This window comes from Limanda limanda, chromosome 4, assembly GCF_963576545.1.
Source record: "Limanda limanda chromosome 4, fLimLim1.1, whole genome shotgun sequence".
NCBI lineage: Eukaryota > Metazoa > Chordata > Actinopteri > Pleuronectiformes > Pleuronectidae > Limanda > Limanda limanda.
Genome location: NC_083639.1, coordinates 1,046,185 through 1,065,771, shown reverse-complemented (window position 1 = coordinate 1,065,771; position 19,587 = coordinate 1,046,185). Strand labels below are relative to the sequence as shown.

At 43.0% G+C, this 19,587-nt stretch overlaps 1 protein-coding gene across 1 annotated transcript; it reads left to right on the top strand.

Annotated features, from left to right (window-relative positions):
- Positions 1 to 844: 844 nt before the first annotated feature.
- Positions 845 to 18,822, top strand: slc2a1b (solute carrier family 2 member 1b). The gene is made up of 10 exons (XM_061069813.1): positions 845 to 1,181; positions 8,111 to 8,206; positions 12,460 to 12,620; positions 13,626 to 13,866; positions 13,976 to 14,138; positions 14,610 to 14,797; positions 14,898 to 15,002; positions 15,486 to 15,587; positions 15,683 to 15,886; positions 16,138 to 18,822. The coding sequence occupies exons 1-10, from the start codon at positions 1,167 to 1,169 to the stop codon at positions 16,333 to 16,335; spliced, it is 1,473 nt and encodes a 490-aa protein (XP_060925796.1). The 5' UTR covers positions 845 to 1,166; the 3' UTR covers positions 16,336 to 18,822.
- The last annotated feature ends 765 nt before the right edge of the window (positions 18,823 to 19,587 follow it).

Sequence of the window (19,587 nt, the reverse complement as noted above, 5' to 3'; positions counted from 1 at the left end):
CAAGTAAAAGTTAAATGTATTATCAACCAAACGTATATAACAAATAAATTATTAATGTTTCGATTAAAATACCTCATTTCTGTTTTGGATTATGATTTGAATGCATTAATGTGCGTGTGACGTTTTGCTTATATAAAATAGTGAGTCAATTAATTTAATCATTCAGTCATTTTTACACTCATGTAAATGATTCAGCTGCGACATGAAACCTCACCACTAGATCTCACTACATTCTGCACACTGAACCTTTAATGATTTAATCTAAGTACTCAAAAAGGAATGAGAAGAAGTACCAACCTATTTAATCTCACCCCTTCTCCGCAAGTCATTAATTAACAATTATCTTGTACAATATGAATAAATAATAAAGATAAGGCTATGTATATATATTATTGACCTTGTATATCCTAAATGGTGGAATGAGCTCCCCATCGACATCCGGACATCGGAAAGTTTAGACATCTTCCGCTGCAAACTAAAAACACACCTCTTCTGACTATACCTTGAATTAAAAAAATGTTGAAACTAACAATTTAGTAGCACTTAAATGGCACTTACTTATAGCACTTTGTAGTTTTGCTTTTTAATGGAAGAAATTGTACTTTCTTGATTCTTGTTGTTCTGGGTTTGTACCTGCCGTGGGTTGAATGCACTTATTGTAAGTCGTCTCATTGGATAAAAGCATCAGCTAAATGAAGAATGTAAATGTTAATTTCCAATTTAGTTTAGCTCATAAATGCGTCATGCAGAAAGCACATTTTGAGAGGCGGGGGCGGGGCTCTGATGGAGACACGCCCCACAGACATTGCGTCAGCCCCAATATTTGAGCCGGGTCCGAGGCACCAGGGACGGGACTCCTCTGAGCCGAAGCCGCGGTGCAGCCTCCTGAGCTCCACACTCAGATCTCGGGGAGAATAGAGACTCACAGAGGCTGAAGCATCGTTTCCACCTAAAGACTCAAACTCCCAATTTTAAGTTTAGAACCCGAACCTCCGTGATGAGCGACCTCTTGTGAGAGACCCCACCGGGAGACCCTCGCCTCTGTCCCCGCCGCCGCCGCCTTCTCTCGCTGCTTCTCCCGGAGGAAGCTCTTTCACATCGGGCGACTTTTTCCAGGAGGAAAGAGGAAGGAAGACTGAGTCCATTTCCTCCCGATCGCTGCCATTATGGACTCAGGAAAGGTAAATTACTTCCGTGACTCATTTGTTGTCAACGAGCCTTGCGATGAGACCGGTGTGTCCCCTAAAGTGTCCCAGTGTCCCCCACTCTGGAGACCTCTAGTTCCGCTCCCCACGCGAGATCAGTGGGTTAGAAATGTGTATTTTGTTGTGCTTCATGTGAAATGATGGAGGGTCGACATCACATTGACTAAATCCGCTGCGTCTCGTAATTGTTGAGTATTATTTTTGTAGTATTTAACTTAAAGAGGATATTTTTATTCTACTACTGCTACTACAACTCATTCTGCTTATTTCTTTATCCCCATTAATTAGTGCAAAGTATCCAGTTATTTTTTTAATATTTTCAGAGGGAAATATTTTACTTTTATTATACAGATATATATATATTAATTGATATAGTATAGGAGCAGCTGAGGAAGAAGTGGCTTACCGTGATTTATTCCAGAGGTAAAATGGCAATATAACAATGCAAAAATATTAAATACCAAGTAAGTCTGCATTTTTGCTTGATAACGACTTCTAAAAATGAAATGCACTGATCGATTAATCAACAGTTTCAGAATAGTTTCTAGACATTTTAATAATCAATATTTGCAAATTTATTGAAACTGCAATGGGGATTTTGGCCCCAATTTAAATGAGTATGAAAGACGAAACAAAATGTTCACTTGTAATTTATGTAATTTATTAATGTGTTAAAGCCTGACATTCTCACTAATCCCAACTGTATGGTTATAATGATTTAACGTGAGGACGTCACTCTTCAGTGTCTCAGTCTGTGACGCTCTCTGCTCAGAAAGTAAATAGAACAGATCTCGTGTGATGGAGCATTTTCCATCCAGCTGAGACTTGTGGTGACTGTTGCGTAAACGCAGTCCTGCAGCCCAGTGAGGTGCGTACGTCATTCACCCAGGAGAGCAGCACAGGCCAGCTCAGTTTGACACAGTGGCCAGAACTTGTTTCCCTAGCTGTGGCTGTTCCCTGTCTCCAGGCTGTGTTTCAGCGTGCACAGCATCCTGCCGGCGCCCTTCAGCTGCACGGGTTTGTTGTGGACGTGATGGGAATCGGTCCCAGTTGCCGACGGCAGATTTGCAGGGAGAAGTGGTCAACCCTGTGGGAGGGAAAGTCTTGACCCTCTCCCTCCCAGACTGGGCTTCACTCCCTCTTGGGGGTTTTGTTGCTACCATCACATTTGGACTAGTGGGTGACCTAGTGTAGAAATCCTCCAGAGTATAGGAAGTTGCAGCTTCATAGATCTGGTGACATAAATCCGATTCAGGGAAGTGTTTTAGTAGGATGTTTGATCAGTGCGTGTATTAAAACCTGTCCTGGGATCGAGTCAGCTAGGTGTGGCTCAGTTAATGTCACACAAGGCAACTTCAACCGTCTTCTGGTTTGTAATTTTCCATTTAAAAAAAACAACAGTTTGCTTGCTTCTCCGTCAAAATGTGAAACGAATGACGCTCGCCGTCCCACTTTGTCTCTCTCAGCAACACTCAGCTTTGTTTGGGCCTGAAAACTCACCTCATCCTCTAATCTTCCCCCAACAAAGAAGGGGAAATGCTAATTGGGGTCAAGCATACAGTTGACCAGCTCTGTTTTGAGCCAACCAGCTCCTACACATTTGATTTCTGACAGACTCGACAGCACAGGTATTTTGATTGGGAGCCCGGAGCCAACAACCAGCCTCACATTGTACCGAAAATTAATTGCACATGCGGCTTAATTCCCCCTCCATCCTCTCTGCCGCTCAGAAATCTGCCAACTCCTGCTCTCCTTAAGACCCGGGTCCAGTAGATGGACTTATGTCTGCATGACTAGCTCCGTTCAGTACGTCTTAGAGTGGGACCACGTCCTAATGAGTCATAATGAGGCTGTGCTGCGAAAGTTGGGATTAAAAGATCAGTTCGGGATTTAATTGAGATGAACCAGTAAGCGAGAGTGCATGTTTAATGTTTTTTTTTATAGTCACTGGACGGATCTCTCACTTCTGCTTGCCTCCTTCTCAGCGGGCTTCGTTTAACGTCACCAGGAAAAAAAGCACAAACCTTAGTTAATCAAAACCCTTCACAAAGGCGTCAAAACCTGCCTTTATCAATATCATCATGACAAATACAAACTCTGATCTCACAGAGGCACAACAGTCCCACTGTTCCCTCCACCCAGGAGGTCGTGTTTGTCCCGCTTGATTGTTTGTAAGTTAGACAGAATGATAATGCAAAAAAACTAACCGTTGGATTACCACAGAATTCAGTGGAAGGGTGTGGGTTGGTCCTTGGAAGAATTACTCAAACTTTGGTGCTGATCCAGGATCCTTTCCCAGCGTTGCTTCCCAGGGAATAATTCATGGGTCTTGATGAGAAATCAGACACATTTTGGGAGGTTATATCTATGTAAAATTTGGTGCAGATAGATAGAATTTTACAGGACTGTTGGTCCTTGGCGGAGGTTCTGTACACCAACGTTCCCAAACAGAGAGCAACCACTGTAAATACATAGAAGGCAATAAAACACTTGATAATATAATTCTTTATTGATCATTCTTTATTGTTCCAAGCGACCAGGAAATGTTTTTTCAAGACTCATAGTGAGTGATACTCTCTTCCAAGGAAGTCTGAGCAATGAGATTTACCAGAGAAATAAACCAGGGGAAGATATTTAATTACAGACAACACAATGCTCTTCTTTAACTTTGTAGTTTACACCAATTCATCAATTGTTTTTGTCACGAGTAAAAGTAAAGAAAAAATGGAAATAATTTTTCTTATTTTCTGGGCTATTATTTGAACAGCTTGCAAATTGTCTTTTTGGTGAATGCTCTTCTCCAATACAACAAAAAGGCAGATCAGGACGAGGAGGCTTCAGGGCTGAATAGAGCGCAGTGGGAGGAGGTGAGCTCAGGGGGGACAGATTGGATTCCCTGCCGCTGTGTAAACTGAGCCTGAAGAGGCGACGTGCAGAGGGATGTGATGGTGGCAGCGTAGGCCATCGCATGCACTCTGTCACAGCCCTGGAGAGGAGGAACTAAACCCTGACGGAATTACAGAGAATCGCCCACTTCTTCCTTTTATTCTTTAAAGTTAGAGACTGTCTGAGCTCATGTAGAGGAAGTCCCCTGTGAGTCTGACTCTGATGATTCAAGAAGTGTTTAGTTGGAGTAATTTAGAAGTTGTATTTAAGAGATAACAATAAAGTGTCAAAGCATCGTGCAAGAGAAATTCAGGATCACTTTCTAGTCGACCTGTGGCCAAACAGTAGCCAGAAATCCACTAAGATTAAAGATAACCACTCAAGCTATAACGTATCTTGTATTTTCTAGTGCCTGTAAAGTGATTATCTCTAAAAACCTCGTATCATCTGTCTTGCCGCCATTTCTGCTTCACTAAAAAGTGCATCACATCCTGTTTACATGCTTAGTTGTGGTCAATCTCTCCTATTTTAAATAAACCACAACATCCTTGTGTTTCAAAGAATTTACGTCACTTTGTCGCTGACTTTGTCTCGTTAGACCGCAAGTTAATACAGTTTTCTTGCTTGTGTTTTAGCATTAGTACATAATACGTTTGTTCAATGCCTGTGGTCTGTTTACGATATGAGCTGCTGGGATGTTTGCACTGATCTTCTGCAAATAAACTGCATCATATGCTTTATTAACGGGCTCTTTATAAGTCCTGTGGCCTGCCGTCAGTCGTGAGGTCGTGTTGTCAAGCAACGGAAGCTGCTATCAACAGTGTTAATATTCACCACAGCCATGACTCGACTAGAATTTACTGGCTGCCTCCCCACATCACATTTTACTTTTCACATGCAAAGAGGATGCATTTGCATTCGTGTTTGGGCTCTAGGGGGCATTTACATAAAATAAAGGCTAGGAAGTAGATAATGGATATTGCCTTCTTGCAATTATGTCTTGATACTTTTACATAAAGATTTTGTCCTCTGTTTGTGGCTTGAAGAAAATTCTCCAGAAGCCACACTGTTCATTGAGTCAGTCTTGGAAGAGGAAAAGCTGGTTTTCAGAGGCCAGGTTCCAAAGTCCTGCCAGATCCTGGTGGATCCTGGCAGCTGAGACTGAGGCTGTGTCTGCTTGTTAGTTCCAGAGAGTCACGTTTCTTTTTCCTCTCTCTCTCTTTTTTTGTATCTCAGATTGAAAAGTAAAGCAGTGAAAAAGTCACTCCGACTTGTACATGGAGGATTCCCTCAGCAGTAAAACTCAAAACCTATCAAACTTTCGTGATTCTTTATTGACAGTGTATTCCTGTAGCCCCAAACATGACGATGGCATTTCCTGAGATTTGCTCCAGGTACTGCAGAGAGAACCACAGCAGCGGATAAGGACCGATCACTTACCACAGCTTCAAGGACATAGTCACAAAAATACTTTTATTGGGTGTGACTCCATTGTTTCCCCAGTGAGGAGGTTGTGTTTTGTGTTGTTGCCGCTTCCCTCGTACGAGAAACCGCATCAATACCCTCTCCTACTCTGAGAGTTGTTGTTTATTAAAACGCTTCACATGTTTTTTGTCATTTAAAGAAACAGTGTGATCACTATATGTGGACTTAAGACACATTTGCCCCTTGAAACGCTGTTTGTTCAATGAGGCCAGGCCGAGGGAGGTCTCTTGGTTTGTGGGTTAAAGTTAAAGATGTCACAGAGGCGTGTTTGATTTCACAAGAACACACGCTGCCGTCTCCACGCTTGCATCTGGATCCTGAGGTCCACCTTCAGGGGGAGTTTCTGCAAACAATTACAGCCCTTCCCCAGACGGGAAAGAGAGGCGTTTTGTGTTTGTAGTGAAAAGCAGCTGGTGGTGTATAGATCTGTTCTTGAATCAGCAGCAGCCTGGGCTTGGCTCTTATTCTTGCTTCTGGTTGGTTCTCTCGTCTGCAACGTGGCTGAGTGTGTGTGTGTGTGTGTGAGTGTCTCTGTATGTGTGTGTGTGTGTGTTACATACTGTGCCTAAACAGTTCTGTCATGGACTTGATGACCCTCCCTAACAAGAAACCTGATTGGCCTAGAGCTGTTCTCGGGTCTTTAAGTCTTTCTAGCCAGCCCCATTTTTCAGACGGAGCATGCTGGAGTTACTGCCTCCACAACTACACACAGAGGTTTTTCTTCTCTTTTTTTTCTTCCTCTTCCTCCTTCTCTCCGCCCTCTTCATTATGCAAGAAATGGCTTCTGAGGCTCATAAATAGAAGCTCTTTAAACTTGTGTGTCAGGCCACTGCTGTCACAAAGAATACTGCTAGTTCCGGGATTGGCCTTTTGTTTATCTTCTCAGGAAATTAAAATTTCAGAGTCTGCCTCAGGGTGTGACTAAAAGTGGAAAACTTTGCAAACCTGACTATAATTCAAGCATCTTTAATCACTATTTTCATATTAATTGTGGATCAACTGGTTCTTTAGAAATAAGTTGAATAATCAGCCAGCTCTGCAGTTCTCAGCCCTACAGAGTTTCTTTCAGCATCTTTTATGTCAACTTTAAAGAGGTAAAAACCCACTGTGTTCTGCCCGTCTACCACCAATCTGCTTAACAACCAGGTGGTGAACAAAGCTGAGTGTATAAGTCGCAAAAGAACCATATTTCCCCCCGAGGACTTAACATAAAAATGGACGACATGACAGCTTTCCAAAAGTAAAGCCAAAGTGTCGAAATCGCCCCCTGGCTGCAGAATGGTTCATAAACCCAGGCTCCTCCATGTTAGGTGGTGGGACAAGGCCAATCTAAAAATCAAAGTACACACATCAAATAAACTTTTCCAAGTCTATTTGTTTCCGTCAGAGATCGATGGATCCTAAAAACAAATCACGAAGGAGTAAAAAAGTAAATATCAGGCTTAGATTCCTCTGTGGTATCAAAGTCTGAATGGTTGATTCTCGTGATAAAATGACTCATATCGTGTTTTTGAAGAAGAAGTGATGTTTCTGCTCGCCTGGTCTGCACACGATAAAGAAAAGATCCACAGGTGACATCTCCCACTGGTGAAGGTCGTGTGATTATGTTGCCACAACACGAGGAAACTATCCAGTGTGACTCAGCGTAGCAAAGGATTTGGTGTGAATCACAAGACACTGAGGCAAATGTTCATGCTCCAGACATGATGACTGATGATGAGATATAGTAAAATGGAAATAGTGAGAAACTCAGCTTTTTTGCTTTTCCATATAGTTGTTCTGAAAACGGAACGTGGTTTTTCAGGTTATTAGATCACACAATATGAGTAAAGAAGCAGAACAAGCACATATGATGTGGCTTAAGGTGGAACGACAACAAAAAGGTAAATTGTGGCTTGAGGCGGTTTTCGGCCTGAGATCTGGACACAGACAGCGACATACTTTGCTCTGGTTTATTAGCTTTTGGGAATGAGAAAAATCTCTTCTAATCTAGCCGGCTCTGCCGAGATCAAGCTGGAAATGAACTCTGTAATAACGGGAACAAGAACGTAGACAATAACACGAGTCAGAAAACCAGAAAACAAGAAAAATGTCTCTTCCCTGTTCCTCCTGGCTTCAGGTGTCATAAGGTAAAGTTTTACAAGCAGTCTGCTTCTCACCATGGTGCATAAGGACGTCTGAGACGACCACACCGTCAACATATTTCAGGTTTTTAGTAGTCTATTCATTTGACAGGACAGGAACACACAGAGAAGATAAAATTAGAGGCTGGCCGACCTCAACATTTATTTTTAAGTCATGATGTTCCAGCAGCTGAAGCAGTAATATCAGATAATAAAAGTTCTCAGTCAGTGATATAAGGGGATAGTGGAAGTTATGTGCAACTGGAAAGATGATACTACTGCAGATCATGTCCCAGTTCTTTCTTAAGACAAAATCATCTGTCTGTCCATGGGATAAAAATGTGGAACAACTGGTCAAACTGGACGAGTCGCTCACAGCACTTTCCTTCTCCTCTCTCTGTTCTCTTGCAGCAAATCACGTTCCCATTGCTGATGGCCGTCGGAGCAGCTGTGATCGGCTCGCTGCAGTTCGGCTACAACACCGGCGTCATCAATGCCCCACAAAAGGTGAGTGACGAGGAATTTGCATAGAGTATGGAACTGCTCAAACAGCATCTCCAAGACATGAATCAGACACTGTTAGTCATTAGTGTGAAGTGGATGTGTGCGTGCTGTCATTATTTAAACCAATAGATCACTCCCCCCTCCCAACCTTGGCTGCATACATACAAAAAAAGCAAAACTGAAACGAATATTGGATCAATTTTAATCCTCATGAATACAAACGTGCCTGAAAACTCAGATCACATGACCACTCACGTACACTGGACATGCTCAAGCCGGTGTAAACACACAAAGAAAATGAAAGTAGCGTTGCAAAATACATAATTTAATCGCACAACGTTTGTTGGCCAAGAGGCTCAGCAACACATAATGCCGGTTGTTTCCTTCTGGAAGGCACTCATTATAAATCAACTCAGGATTGGCCCAGACCAAAAAGACCCAATGAGCAAATGGTTGTGAGCGTCTACGTAAAGGTTTTTCAAACTTCTCAAACGCAACCCTGGAGTTTTTCAAACTGAAACGTGTCCAGCAGCGTTTCCAATCTTCTGTTGTATCTGTAGCAGAGTTGATGTGTTTGTAAATTAAAACATAGTAGCATGGATGCAGCCAGAGACTCAGTGCTGTTGGGGGGGGGGGGGGTTGCGGAGATAATAATAGCTGGTTTAGGCAAAAGTCCAAGGACATCTGTCTTAACAGGCCCTGAGCGATCCCTGTGTAAAAGAGTTTGTCTGTGACCAAAATTGGAGCTGGGCTGCAGCGAACAGGCTGGGAAAATCCAGACAAGGGAATTCAGAGGAAATTAAAGTGCAGAGTCATTTATCCCCGTATAAAAACAAGCTAATTGAAGATGTGTTTTCCAAACCCCCCCCCGAGGACTAAATCTACAGTAGGTTTAATTAACAGACAGGTATATTAAAGATGTTCATTTCCTGGGGAATGTCTCTATTGAGTCGTCTGTCAATAACCTTCCTGTCTGGCCGGTTTGCAATGGTCTGTACACAGACCATTGCCCCCACCCCCCGGGCTACACAGCCGACTCTCTGCAGGTCACAGGTGTGTCACCAGACGGACCCGAGCTCCACCTCTTTGTTAACGTTTCCTTTGAGTCCTCGGTGGGCAGGAGACCGACTGTCACGTGGATCTAGAGCCGCAAGTGTTTGTGTTGTTCTCTCTGTGAGGACGATTTTCATCAGGACTGTCGTCACACTGTCGAAGCCGTGTGGAAAGACAGGAAACATTCTCTTATTGTGTTTCGTTAGAGTGAAAAGAGCTGAAATAGACAGAGGAGAGATTCTGACTAAAGATCTGATCTGTTGTATGTTTCTTCTCGGGTCATAAAGTTTGAGGCTTTGGGTCATTTGTTCAGATATTTCCTATTGCCACAGTTTACAAAAGAGAAACTCTAGTAGTGGAATTTTTTTGAAAGCCTTGGTTATGTTTTGTAAACTGTGGCCATAAAAAATATATAATCCTCATCCTGGGTGCAACTAACAATAATTTGAATTATTATTAATTCATCATCCAAAACCTTTCTAGACAAATCAGTCTCTTGTTTCCAGCCAATCCTCACATTTAAGCAGCTAAATCCAGTGGCCGATTCATTTTCCTATTTATCGGCTAATCGCTGCGGCTCTAAGTTCCTGAAAAGTCCTGCACATTCTTCTGATAGTTAATTCTGTGTTTTGCCTCAATAGCACGACACTTTGTCAGCAGCAAAGATTTGTCTCCACCATGAAAACAACACGTGCTCCCGTGCGGCTCAGCCACCGAGCGCGTTGCGAGCGGCCGCACGCCGGGGGCGGGAGGGGTGGGCGGGGGGGACCTGTCGCCTGTTCCACACTGGGCCAGTATGAGCCTGCCCTCTTGGCTCTTTATCCCTTTCCCATTCCCCAGCTTTGGCCTCACAGACACACACACACACACACACACACACAACTCTCAGGTCTAAGCAACATCACGTGCAGTGTGCGCAAAAGTTGTTGCCCAACACAGGTTCTTAATCCTTTATTTGTTAATAACCAGTTAAGAGGCTTTAATTGCGCGAATGCAACTTTTATATATAGCAGCAACACTTCAGATTATCAGCAGCCCCTCCTGGCTCTTTGTGATAGAGGCCGTGGTGATGCTGCTGCTGCCTGTGACGCTGGCTCTCCTCTGTGCTGTAGCGTCTCTGATTGGACACGCTCCTTCCTCATGCCTGTCTCTGCTCCACACTGCACACAGTGTCCTTATTTGGGAAGTTTGTGCACGAAAGGAGGTCACAATCTGTGATTAATGTTATTTAAACATGCAAACTTCTAGTTTACTGGTCCTGAAGCAATACATAAATAAAAACATGCTGCTGGATATATACAAATTCTAGACCAAACTAGAGAGGACTCCGTGGAGCATGTGTCTGCAGGTCCAGCAGTCTCTTTCAATTCAAACAAGCCTTGTAGCCAAGAGCACATTATGTTTTTCAACTACCCAGGAAGTTGTTTACTCCTGTTTGTTAGTATACACCCAGAAACCAACCCCATATCCACTAGATCCAGATTTCAGATTGGATTCACATAAAGTTGCACAATACTGAATCCAACCTCTCTTCATCCTCCAAGGCCCAACAGTCCCCTTAAATCCAACCAGGCTGCACAAAATTGTACACACTGATAGATATCAGTCCCTTAAATATACATTTTCCCGGGGAAATTTGTGAAAACATCAAATAAACAATATTAAAGAAAGTGATTTAAAAAGAAGTTCCTGGATCTGCCTCCACTAAGTTTCATCCTGCTGTAAAACAATCAAACAAATGCAGAGTTTTGAAGGACGATTACTCCGCTTGTTACCGAATGATTCTACACGCTCCCTGTGTGTGCACCATACACAGTGCTCACCTTGACAGCCTGGTCACCCGTCAGCTCCAGCAACACATGCTGCTGACAGGCTGTACGAATGAATGGACAGCTTGTTCCAGTGCATGGTAAGAGCCAGCTGGCGGGTTTGTACTGTGCGGTGTGATCAGATTAGATTCGGGCAGAGAACACAAAGTTATTGCGTAACTTTTCAAGATCAGCCGCTCGGGTTCATCGTGACGTCTACCAAGCTGTGGAAGGTGCAGGTTTGCTGTTGCAGCTCCGGTAATAAGACTGTTTCCTTTCTCTTCAGCCATTGTCGTTGAAAAGTAGGATGGATTTCAGATGTCAGGAACAAGGATGCCACAGATCCAGTACACTGCATATCATTAATAATAGCCATTAAATAGAAATAACAGAACAGAGAATTAGATCTTAGCAGAAGCACTTGACAAAAATGCCAGATAACACAATAAATACAGTGTCCTTTTATTTGGACAAGCACCATTTTTATTTCATCATCATGTTGGGTCCTGGCTCCTGATTGGTGAACGACGGCACCAACTGAAACCAAACGCTAATAGTCATGCGGGTCGGGGGTGCAATACAGTGTACGCACGATGATGCACTTGTTTTATCGCCAAGCAAGGTCTTGTGAGTGCAAGACGATAGCGGAAAAATTACCCGAGCTTGGGTAAGAGCATCAAGATGTCACTCTATATGTGTTCCCACACCGCAGGAAAGCCCTTGACAGTCAGTGACAGAATTTCTATTCTGAACTAGTTCACAAGGACAAGGCTGAGTATTTATTCCAGATACCACCAACGAGCTTGAGTTCATCATGATCTCTGACACGAGGCCAAGTGTTTCAAAACAAATATGGACGATGTGACACTATCGGGAGGCGCATGACAGGGCTAGGGGGTTAAGGTTTGGTAAGGCCAGTTGGGGGGGGGGGGGGTGAGAGAGACATGCAGTTGAAGTCGCAGACTGAGTGCTGACCTTTCTGAATCACATGAGAGGTGTGTGACACAAGTAAACAGACACAGGCTCTTGTGGGCGTGTGTTTGTCAAAATGCGTAAATCGTTCCGTAAAGGAGACAGAGGGAGGGGGGGGGGGAATGGAAACTAAACCATGCTGGTAAACTTCCTGGTTGCCAGGATATGGTAACGCTCTCACAGTGCTGCCATCCGCTGGTCACAGAGAAACACTATGTATGGGCCTGAGCAAGAGGAACACGGCAACTGATCTGCTGCTGAGTAAATGCTAAATGCAATGATGACATTAAATGTGACACCACTTACATAATGAAGATTCTCTTTAAATGTGATTTAACAAAACAAAAAAAAACTCCTATTCTTGTTAATTCCTGTTTTTCTGCTTCAGCTCACAAAACATTTGTTCTTTATTTGTGGTTCTAGATCATTGAGGCCTTCATCAATGAAACCTGGTTGGAGCGCTACAACGAGCCAATCACCAAGAACTCCCTGACGGCCATCTGGTCCATCTCTGTCTCCATCTTCTCCGTCGGTGGCATCATAGGATCCTTCTCTGTCGGACTCTTTGTCAACAGCTTAGGACGGTAAGTCCCTGCTGGTATTGAAATAGAATAAAATCTGATGTCGATACAAACCACTTATAACATTGAACTAGGCGTATAATAGATGGATCCAAGATAACATTTCTCAATCAATTTGCAAAACAAATTGAAACCAGCTTCCTGGTGGCCAGAAACAAAGGGATTATTGCTGAACACACTCAGATGTTATATAACCTCCCAATAAACATCTCCTCCTGTGCACACGCAGGTAGATCCGTCCACCAACCTCACAGAACAAACACAGATGCCTCTTTAGAGGTTTCAAAATGTTGCTCTGCACGTTCCAGGAAAAGTCATCGTTATTTTACTTTACTTTTCCACTATTACATGATTACTAAAAAATCAAATAACCTCCCGTGTAATGGACACTTTGGATACCAGCGCCAGGACGGTAACGTGGATTTAGGGTTGAGTTGCTCTTTCATAATGTTTTCATTAGGTTCCTCCCTCTTCCCGGGATCCACATAAAAACACAAACGGCACAGAAAAAAAACAATATTGTACATTATGAAAGTCATAAATAAAGAAATAAAAGGTAAAGTCAACTTTATTGTTTATTCTGCTTTGTACAGGACATAGACGGGATTGAAAAGCTGTTTCTCTCTGATCCCCGGTGTAGATAGAAGTATGCAACATATTAAGTCAAAGGCACAGGCTGGATAGGATAAGAGTAGTGCAATCTGGATTTTATATAAAATGTAGTACGAGTTCTATATATAGATTATATAAAATATAAAACAGCGGACCAGTGTCAACCTGCAAATCTACATAGTTAGAAATAATCTATAAAGAACTTCCTTTATTTATCCCCATCGTAGAAATTTGGGTAATACAGCTGCCCACGTAAATAATAATCCAGGTGAAAGGAATAGAATAGAAAATAGACTAGAATAAAAAATAACTATGTAGGTACAATTACACACAAAAAATGAATGAATGAGGAAGTGTAGAGAAATGTAACTTGAACTTGTTCCGTGTCGTCTCCAGGAAGAACTCCATGCTCGTGGCTAACATCCTGGCCTTCATCTCGGCTGCTTTCATGGGCTTCTCCAAGATGGCGAGCTCCTGGGAGATGCTGATCATCGGGCGGTTCGTGATCGGCCTCTACTCCGGCCTCTCCACGGGCTTCGTGCCCATGTACGTGGGTGAAGTTTCCCCCACGGCTCTGCGAGGAGCCCTGGGCACGCTGCACCAGCTGGGCATCGTCCTTGGCATCCTCATCGCACAGGTTGGTGCAAAGCTGCTCTGGCAGATCGTCAGATGTGTGGTCATTTATACCAATGAATGGTTGAGGCTCTGCAGGAGAGTCATGTCTGGATTGTGTGGGTTGGTTCTAGGTGTTTGGAATGGAGGCGTTGATGGGTAACGAAAGCTTTTGGCCGCTCCTCTTGGGCTTCACCTTCATCCCAGCGGTGGTCCAGTGCATCCTGCTGCCCCTCTGCCCCGAGAGCCCCCGCTTCCTGCTCATCAACAGGAACGAAGAGAACAAGGCTAAGACCGGTGAGTTCTTTACATTATAGACGGCATATATAGAAATGGATGACGCGCCTCCACTTCCTCCCGTTGAAGCTCAATATCCCGGGTGCCTCTGATCTTGAAGTTGAGCTGCAGATACAGATGCCGTCAGTCTGTTAGCATTTAGCATCAAAAACAAACTTCAACCAAACTTACTGGAAAATTAACACTTGAACTACAGAAAATATCACAAACCATTGTTGGGAAATTTGTATTTGATGTGTACTTTGACATTTAATTGTGGTCCATGTCCGATCTGCTCGTACAGAGGTAGGGTTTATCACTTATGCCCCAGGAGGCAATCAAGACGTTTTGGCTTCACTTTTGAGAGCTGTCCTTTCATCAATCTCTATAAATAGTCTGTGGTTCACATACATGAAGTTGATGATATTCAATATACTAAAAAGACTAAGAGATACGTAGCTGAACCGGTGTCAACCCTTTCTCTCGTTTCAGTGCTGAAGAAGCTCAGAGGAACCACCGACGTGAGCGCCGACATGCAGGAGATGAAGGAGGAGAGCCGGCAGATGATGAGGGAGAAGAAGGTGAACATCAAGGAGCTGTTCATGTCGCCGCACTACCGCCAGCCCCTCCTGGTCGCCGTCATCCTGCAGCTGTCCCAGCAGCTGTCTGGCATCAACGCCGTGAGTTTCACACACCTCATGTTGACTGAGGCTGAGATTCTGGAGAACAGACACACAAACCCAATAGTAACCATCATTTTGTTTATTGTCGTGTCTTTAGATCTTCTACTACTCCACCCAAATCTTTGAGAAAGCCGGGGTAGCGCAGCCGGTCTACGCCACCATCGGTGCCGGGGTCGTCAACACAGCGTTTACTGTGGTGTCGGTGAGTAACAGCACAAAGTTTTAACACAACAGCACAGATTAAAAAATGGTGTTGGCATCAAGTTATTGCCCAACGTAGTATTAGGGCCATATTAATGAAAAAGAGATTTAAAGAATAATGTACTAAAGCAAGAGTGTCAGTCATAATATTACAAGATACTTTATTTTCACTGATTAAGACCTCATTCTGATAAAACAATGACTTTTTCCTGTAATATTTAGACTTAATTTTCCTAATATTTAGACTTTTCTCTTGAAATTGTTGTGCTGTGGAGATTAATTTACCCTTAGTTGTTGTTTTTGGACGTATCTGAGGTCGTAGATGTTAAATACTCCTGTGTTACTGCAACCAATATTCTAGAAATCACTTTCCAACACTGTGAGGATCTTACATGTAGAACCAAAGCGAATGCTAATTCCTGTAGGAATGACTTACTAGAGGTTGACATTTTTCTTCATTGAGGTTTCTTGTTTTTTCTTGCAGCTGTTTGTTGTGGAGCGTGCAGGACGTAGGTCTCTGCACCTGCTTGGGCTGATGGGAATGGCAGTGTCTGCCGTCCTGATGACCATTGCCTTGGCTCTGCTGGTAAATCAACAAACGCATCTAACTCGATATGAAGTGATTGTGCTAAAAATGACAATAAATATTATCTATTTTTTTCCTGTGCTCTGTCCCTGTAGGAGGAGTACAAGTGGATGTCGTATCTGAGCATTGTGGCCATTTTCTCCTTTGTGGCGTTCTTTGAGATCGGCCCGGGTCCCATCCCCTGGTTCATTGTGGCCGAGTTGTTCTCGCAGGGACCCCGGCCTGCAGCCATGGCTATCGCTGGTTTGTCCAACTGGACCGCCAACTTCATAGTGGGAATGAGCTTCCAGTATGTACAGGTGAGTCGAGAACATGAGGAAACACTGGATCAAGTATCCATGTGGTTTACTAACTCTATAGAAAACATTATTCTAGTTTGGATTTGATTGAATTTATGAGCAATTGTTGAACACCTCATTCAACCAAGTTTATGAAACAAATTATTTTCCATTAATTATTTGCTTTCTCTCCAAATTGTAGAAGCCAACTTCCTCACCTTCACCGAACCTACGACTAAATAACCGATTCTCCTCTTGAAATCTCTTCACAGGAATACTGCGGCCCGTACGTGTTTGTCATCTTCACCGTGCTGCTGCTCTTCTTCTTCGTCTTCACCTACTTCAAAGTGCCTGAGACCAAGGGCCGGACGTTCGACGAGATCACGGCCGGCTTCCGGCAGACGGCAGCGGGCGGAGAGAAGCACTCACCGGAGGAGCTCAACAGCCTGGGAGCCGACTCTCAGCTCTGAGCGCCAACATTCCAACAAACTTTTTATTTCTCTGACCGGGGGGGAGGAACAACTGACTAGACGTAGACAGATCCATCGGTAGAATAACTTTAACACTGTCACCACATTTCGGGCGTCTTCACCAAACACGGAAAAAAAGCCCAGCGTGATTCTCCCAACATGACATCTTCTGCTGCCCCGTCCACGTCACGTCACTCACCCGGCGCTGTCGCCTGTCACCTGACCTGCGGACGAGGGACTTGAGGATAGACGGGGAAGATTTTAAATATTTAAAAGAAGAAAAATTTCTTTTTTAAACATTTTTTCACTGAATTTATTATTATACCTGCATATGCTCTGTTCTTTGTAGCCTGTTACAATACAGTGGGTCTGTTATTATATGGAGGACGAGCGCTGTAGCTGTAGAATCCGTTCACTGTGCACAAAAAAATACTTTAGGTTGACCGTGCTGTAAAGCTGTATCACTGTAGACTCTCACACTGTAGAAGCTGCACCGCTACACGTTGTCTCCACCAGGTGGCGCAATCTCCTGAAGAAACTGATCAAAACTAAGTTGTTTGCACCTTTTTAAGTTACTGAAAACACAATCTGTCGCATGTCTGCGAGGATTCTAGTGGTTGTGATCCACATTTTTACACCGATTTGTTACTGATTTACTCCTATGCGACAATATTTTACTCTGTTTACGGTTGTTACTGAAATTGTCCTTTTATTATTGGTCATAAAGACACAACTGTGTTGGATAGATCAAGAGATTGAGTCATCGCAGATGATGAAATGATTATCAGGTCTGCGGAGGTGGAGCAGAATCTGCACAGATCTGTAACACATCGCTGAATTTGGCAGTGAAGCTGCATGAATAAATCATCAACTTTTTTTACTATAACATGAGGAAAGTACACACTCGGCAATCAGCAGCCACACAATCTCAAATCTGTCTCGCAAAACCAGAACGCTTGCGAGTTTAAGTGCCTGTCGAAATCAATCCAGCCTCCTGTGCCTCCAGCCTATCGCAGCGCGTCTCAGCTCCGGGTCAGACCCAGAGCTCCTGTCACCAGAGGATCTTTGTCGAGCCTCTCTGAGCTGAGGTCACCTGTGGATCCTCTGAACGACACGTGTCCGGGATCTTTTCACACAAACCTGGAGCTGCAGGCTGTTCCTTTACGAACAATCATAACAGGGTATCTTCAGAAAGAGGAGGAAGGAAGAAAACAAAATGGGGACCAAAGTGAACGTCAACATAAAAGGTTTTCCCGATATCAAACTCCCAGATTCCCTTGCACTCCACAACTTTGTGTCATAGGAGGTGGACACACATGCTGCGGTGCCTTGTGCACTTAGCAGCGTTGTGTAGCCCTCTCTCTCTTTTCAGCCGTGTACTGTTGCCTTGCTCACTTTGCTGTACAAGTCTACGACTGCTGTGTCACGTGTGTTTCTTCTCTTCAAAGTGCTTTGTTTGGGGGGGAACTCATCTGTTGTAGCTGCACTTTATTTTCTTCACTGAGATGTATCTTTGTCATCTTTTTTAAACAGTGTGGACATTTTTACTGAAGAGAGACTGAAGTACTGCTGATGGATTACTTGATGATTTTAAGTTGTCTTTCATTTGTTCATATCTAGTACATTCTTGTATACACACTCTCTCACACACACACACTCCAGAGGTCAATTGGGAGCGAATGCAGTGATATTCATAATCTCAATAACGTCAAAGGACTTTGATCCAAATCCAAACCCAGTAGACCCAAACAAATTTCAATCATTCCATAGTTGTTCATTATTGTAAATAGTAGTACTCTATAGTTTATATATATATATATATTATTTTTTTGAGTGAGTCAACTCACCTGTCCTGGAATGCACTGTAACATCCACGTCTCTGTACCTTTTTTGTGACTTTCACATCACATCACAACACTCAACATCACCAGCAAACTCGGGCACCAACACACACGTCCCCACACATCATGTCTACTGCATATATCAAAAAAAAAATCTTGTTGTACATAGATTCACACTCTTGCCTGGGCATTTCATTTTTCATGTAGCCTCATGGTCTGGGTTGGTGGAAAACACAGTGGAAGATGTAAATATGATGGTCACTACAGCCTTGCCAGCTCCCAATCCATAACATATTTAAGTTTTAGGGGGTTTTTTTATAGATAAATTAACGATTTAGTGTAGTGTGGTGAATCTCTTCCACGTTATTACCTTTTTTGGGGGATTTACTATCTGACAATATTTTGGCCTAATAACTTTTAATAGTTTTTAATTCAGATTTTACATTGAAGGATCGTTCCAATGAGATGTAGGCGGTAGCTTTTTAGTGCACATAGCATATTTTAATGTTTGTTGTATTAAAAGTTGTGTGTGTAATTGTGCTGGCGTGTGAGCCTCTGCTGAGGGGGACCATGGAATGTGATGGATGGGAATCTGAACGCTTCTACAGTTTTGTAGGCTAATTAAAAAGAAATCATACATGCAAAAGTGAAGTTTTGGACTTTTCTTTAAACTCACATTTCCACTTGGGGGCAGCAAACTACAACATTATTACCTTTGAGTAGCTACAGTAACTCTTTAAGGTGGGGAAGGCACATTGTGACTGGTTTTGAATTTGAATTAGACACAAAGACTGACAGGACCAGCGTCTTTTTCAATCTGTGTCGTCTAGTGTTGACACCCGACAGATGAAATATCATATATATAAATATATATATATATTTTTTCTCATGTCTTCCTTCCCTCTCCTATCTGAATAAACAAACACAAATTCTGCACGAAACAAAATGTCCACTCTTACACAAACTAATCTAATGTCATTTCTGCTCTAGTCTTCTGATCCAGTCAGTGGAAGTTACACATTAAGCTTCTTCATCAGTGGTTGAACGAGAGAAAGAGGAAAATCACTCACCTATAGTTTCCTCTTTCAAGTAACCAGGGTTTTAAAATAATAATGATAATATATTGTATTTCGCAATGTCTTTCTAGAAAGCTATGGACAATAAATAAACATGTGAATACTTAAAGTAAAACCAACTGTTAAAAATGGATTTGGAGACAAAAACTCCTGTCGATACACCATATGTGACACTAGAATAGGTAAAAGGTACAACCAAGGTTAAAATCTGGTGCAAACGTGAACACCACACCTTGCATTGCATTGGTCAGCTGTGGCCCAGGAGGTTCAGCGGTGGTCTACTAACCAGAGGGTGGGCCGTTCGATCCCTGTCTCCCCCTGTTCCTTTTCCTTGG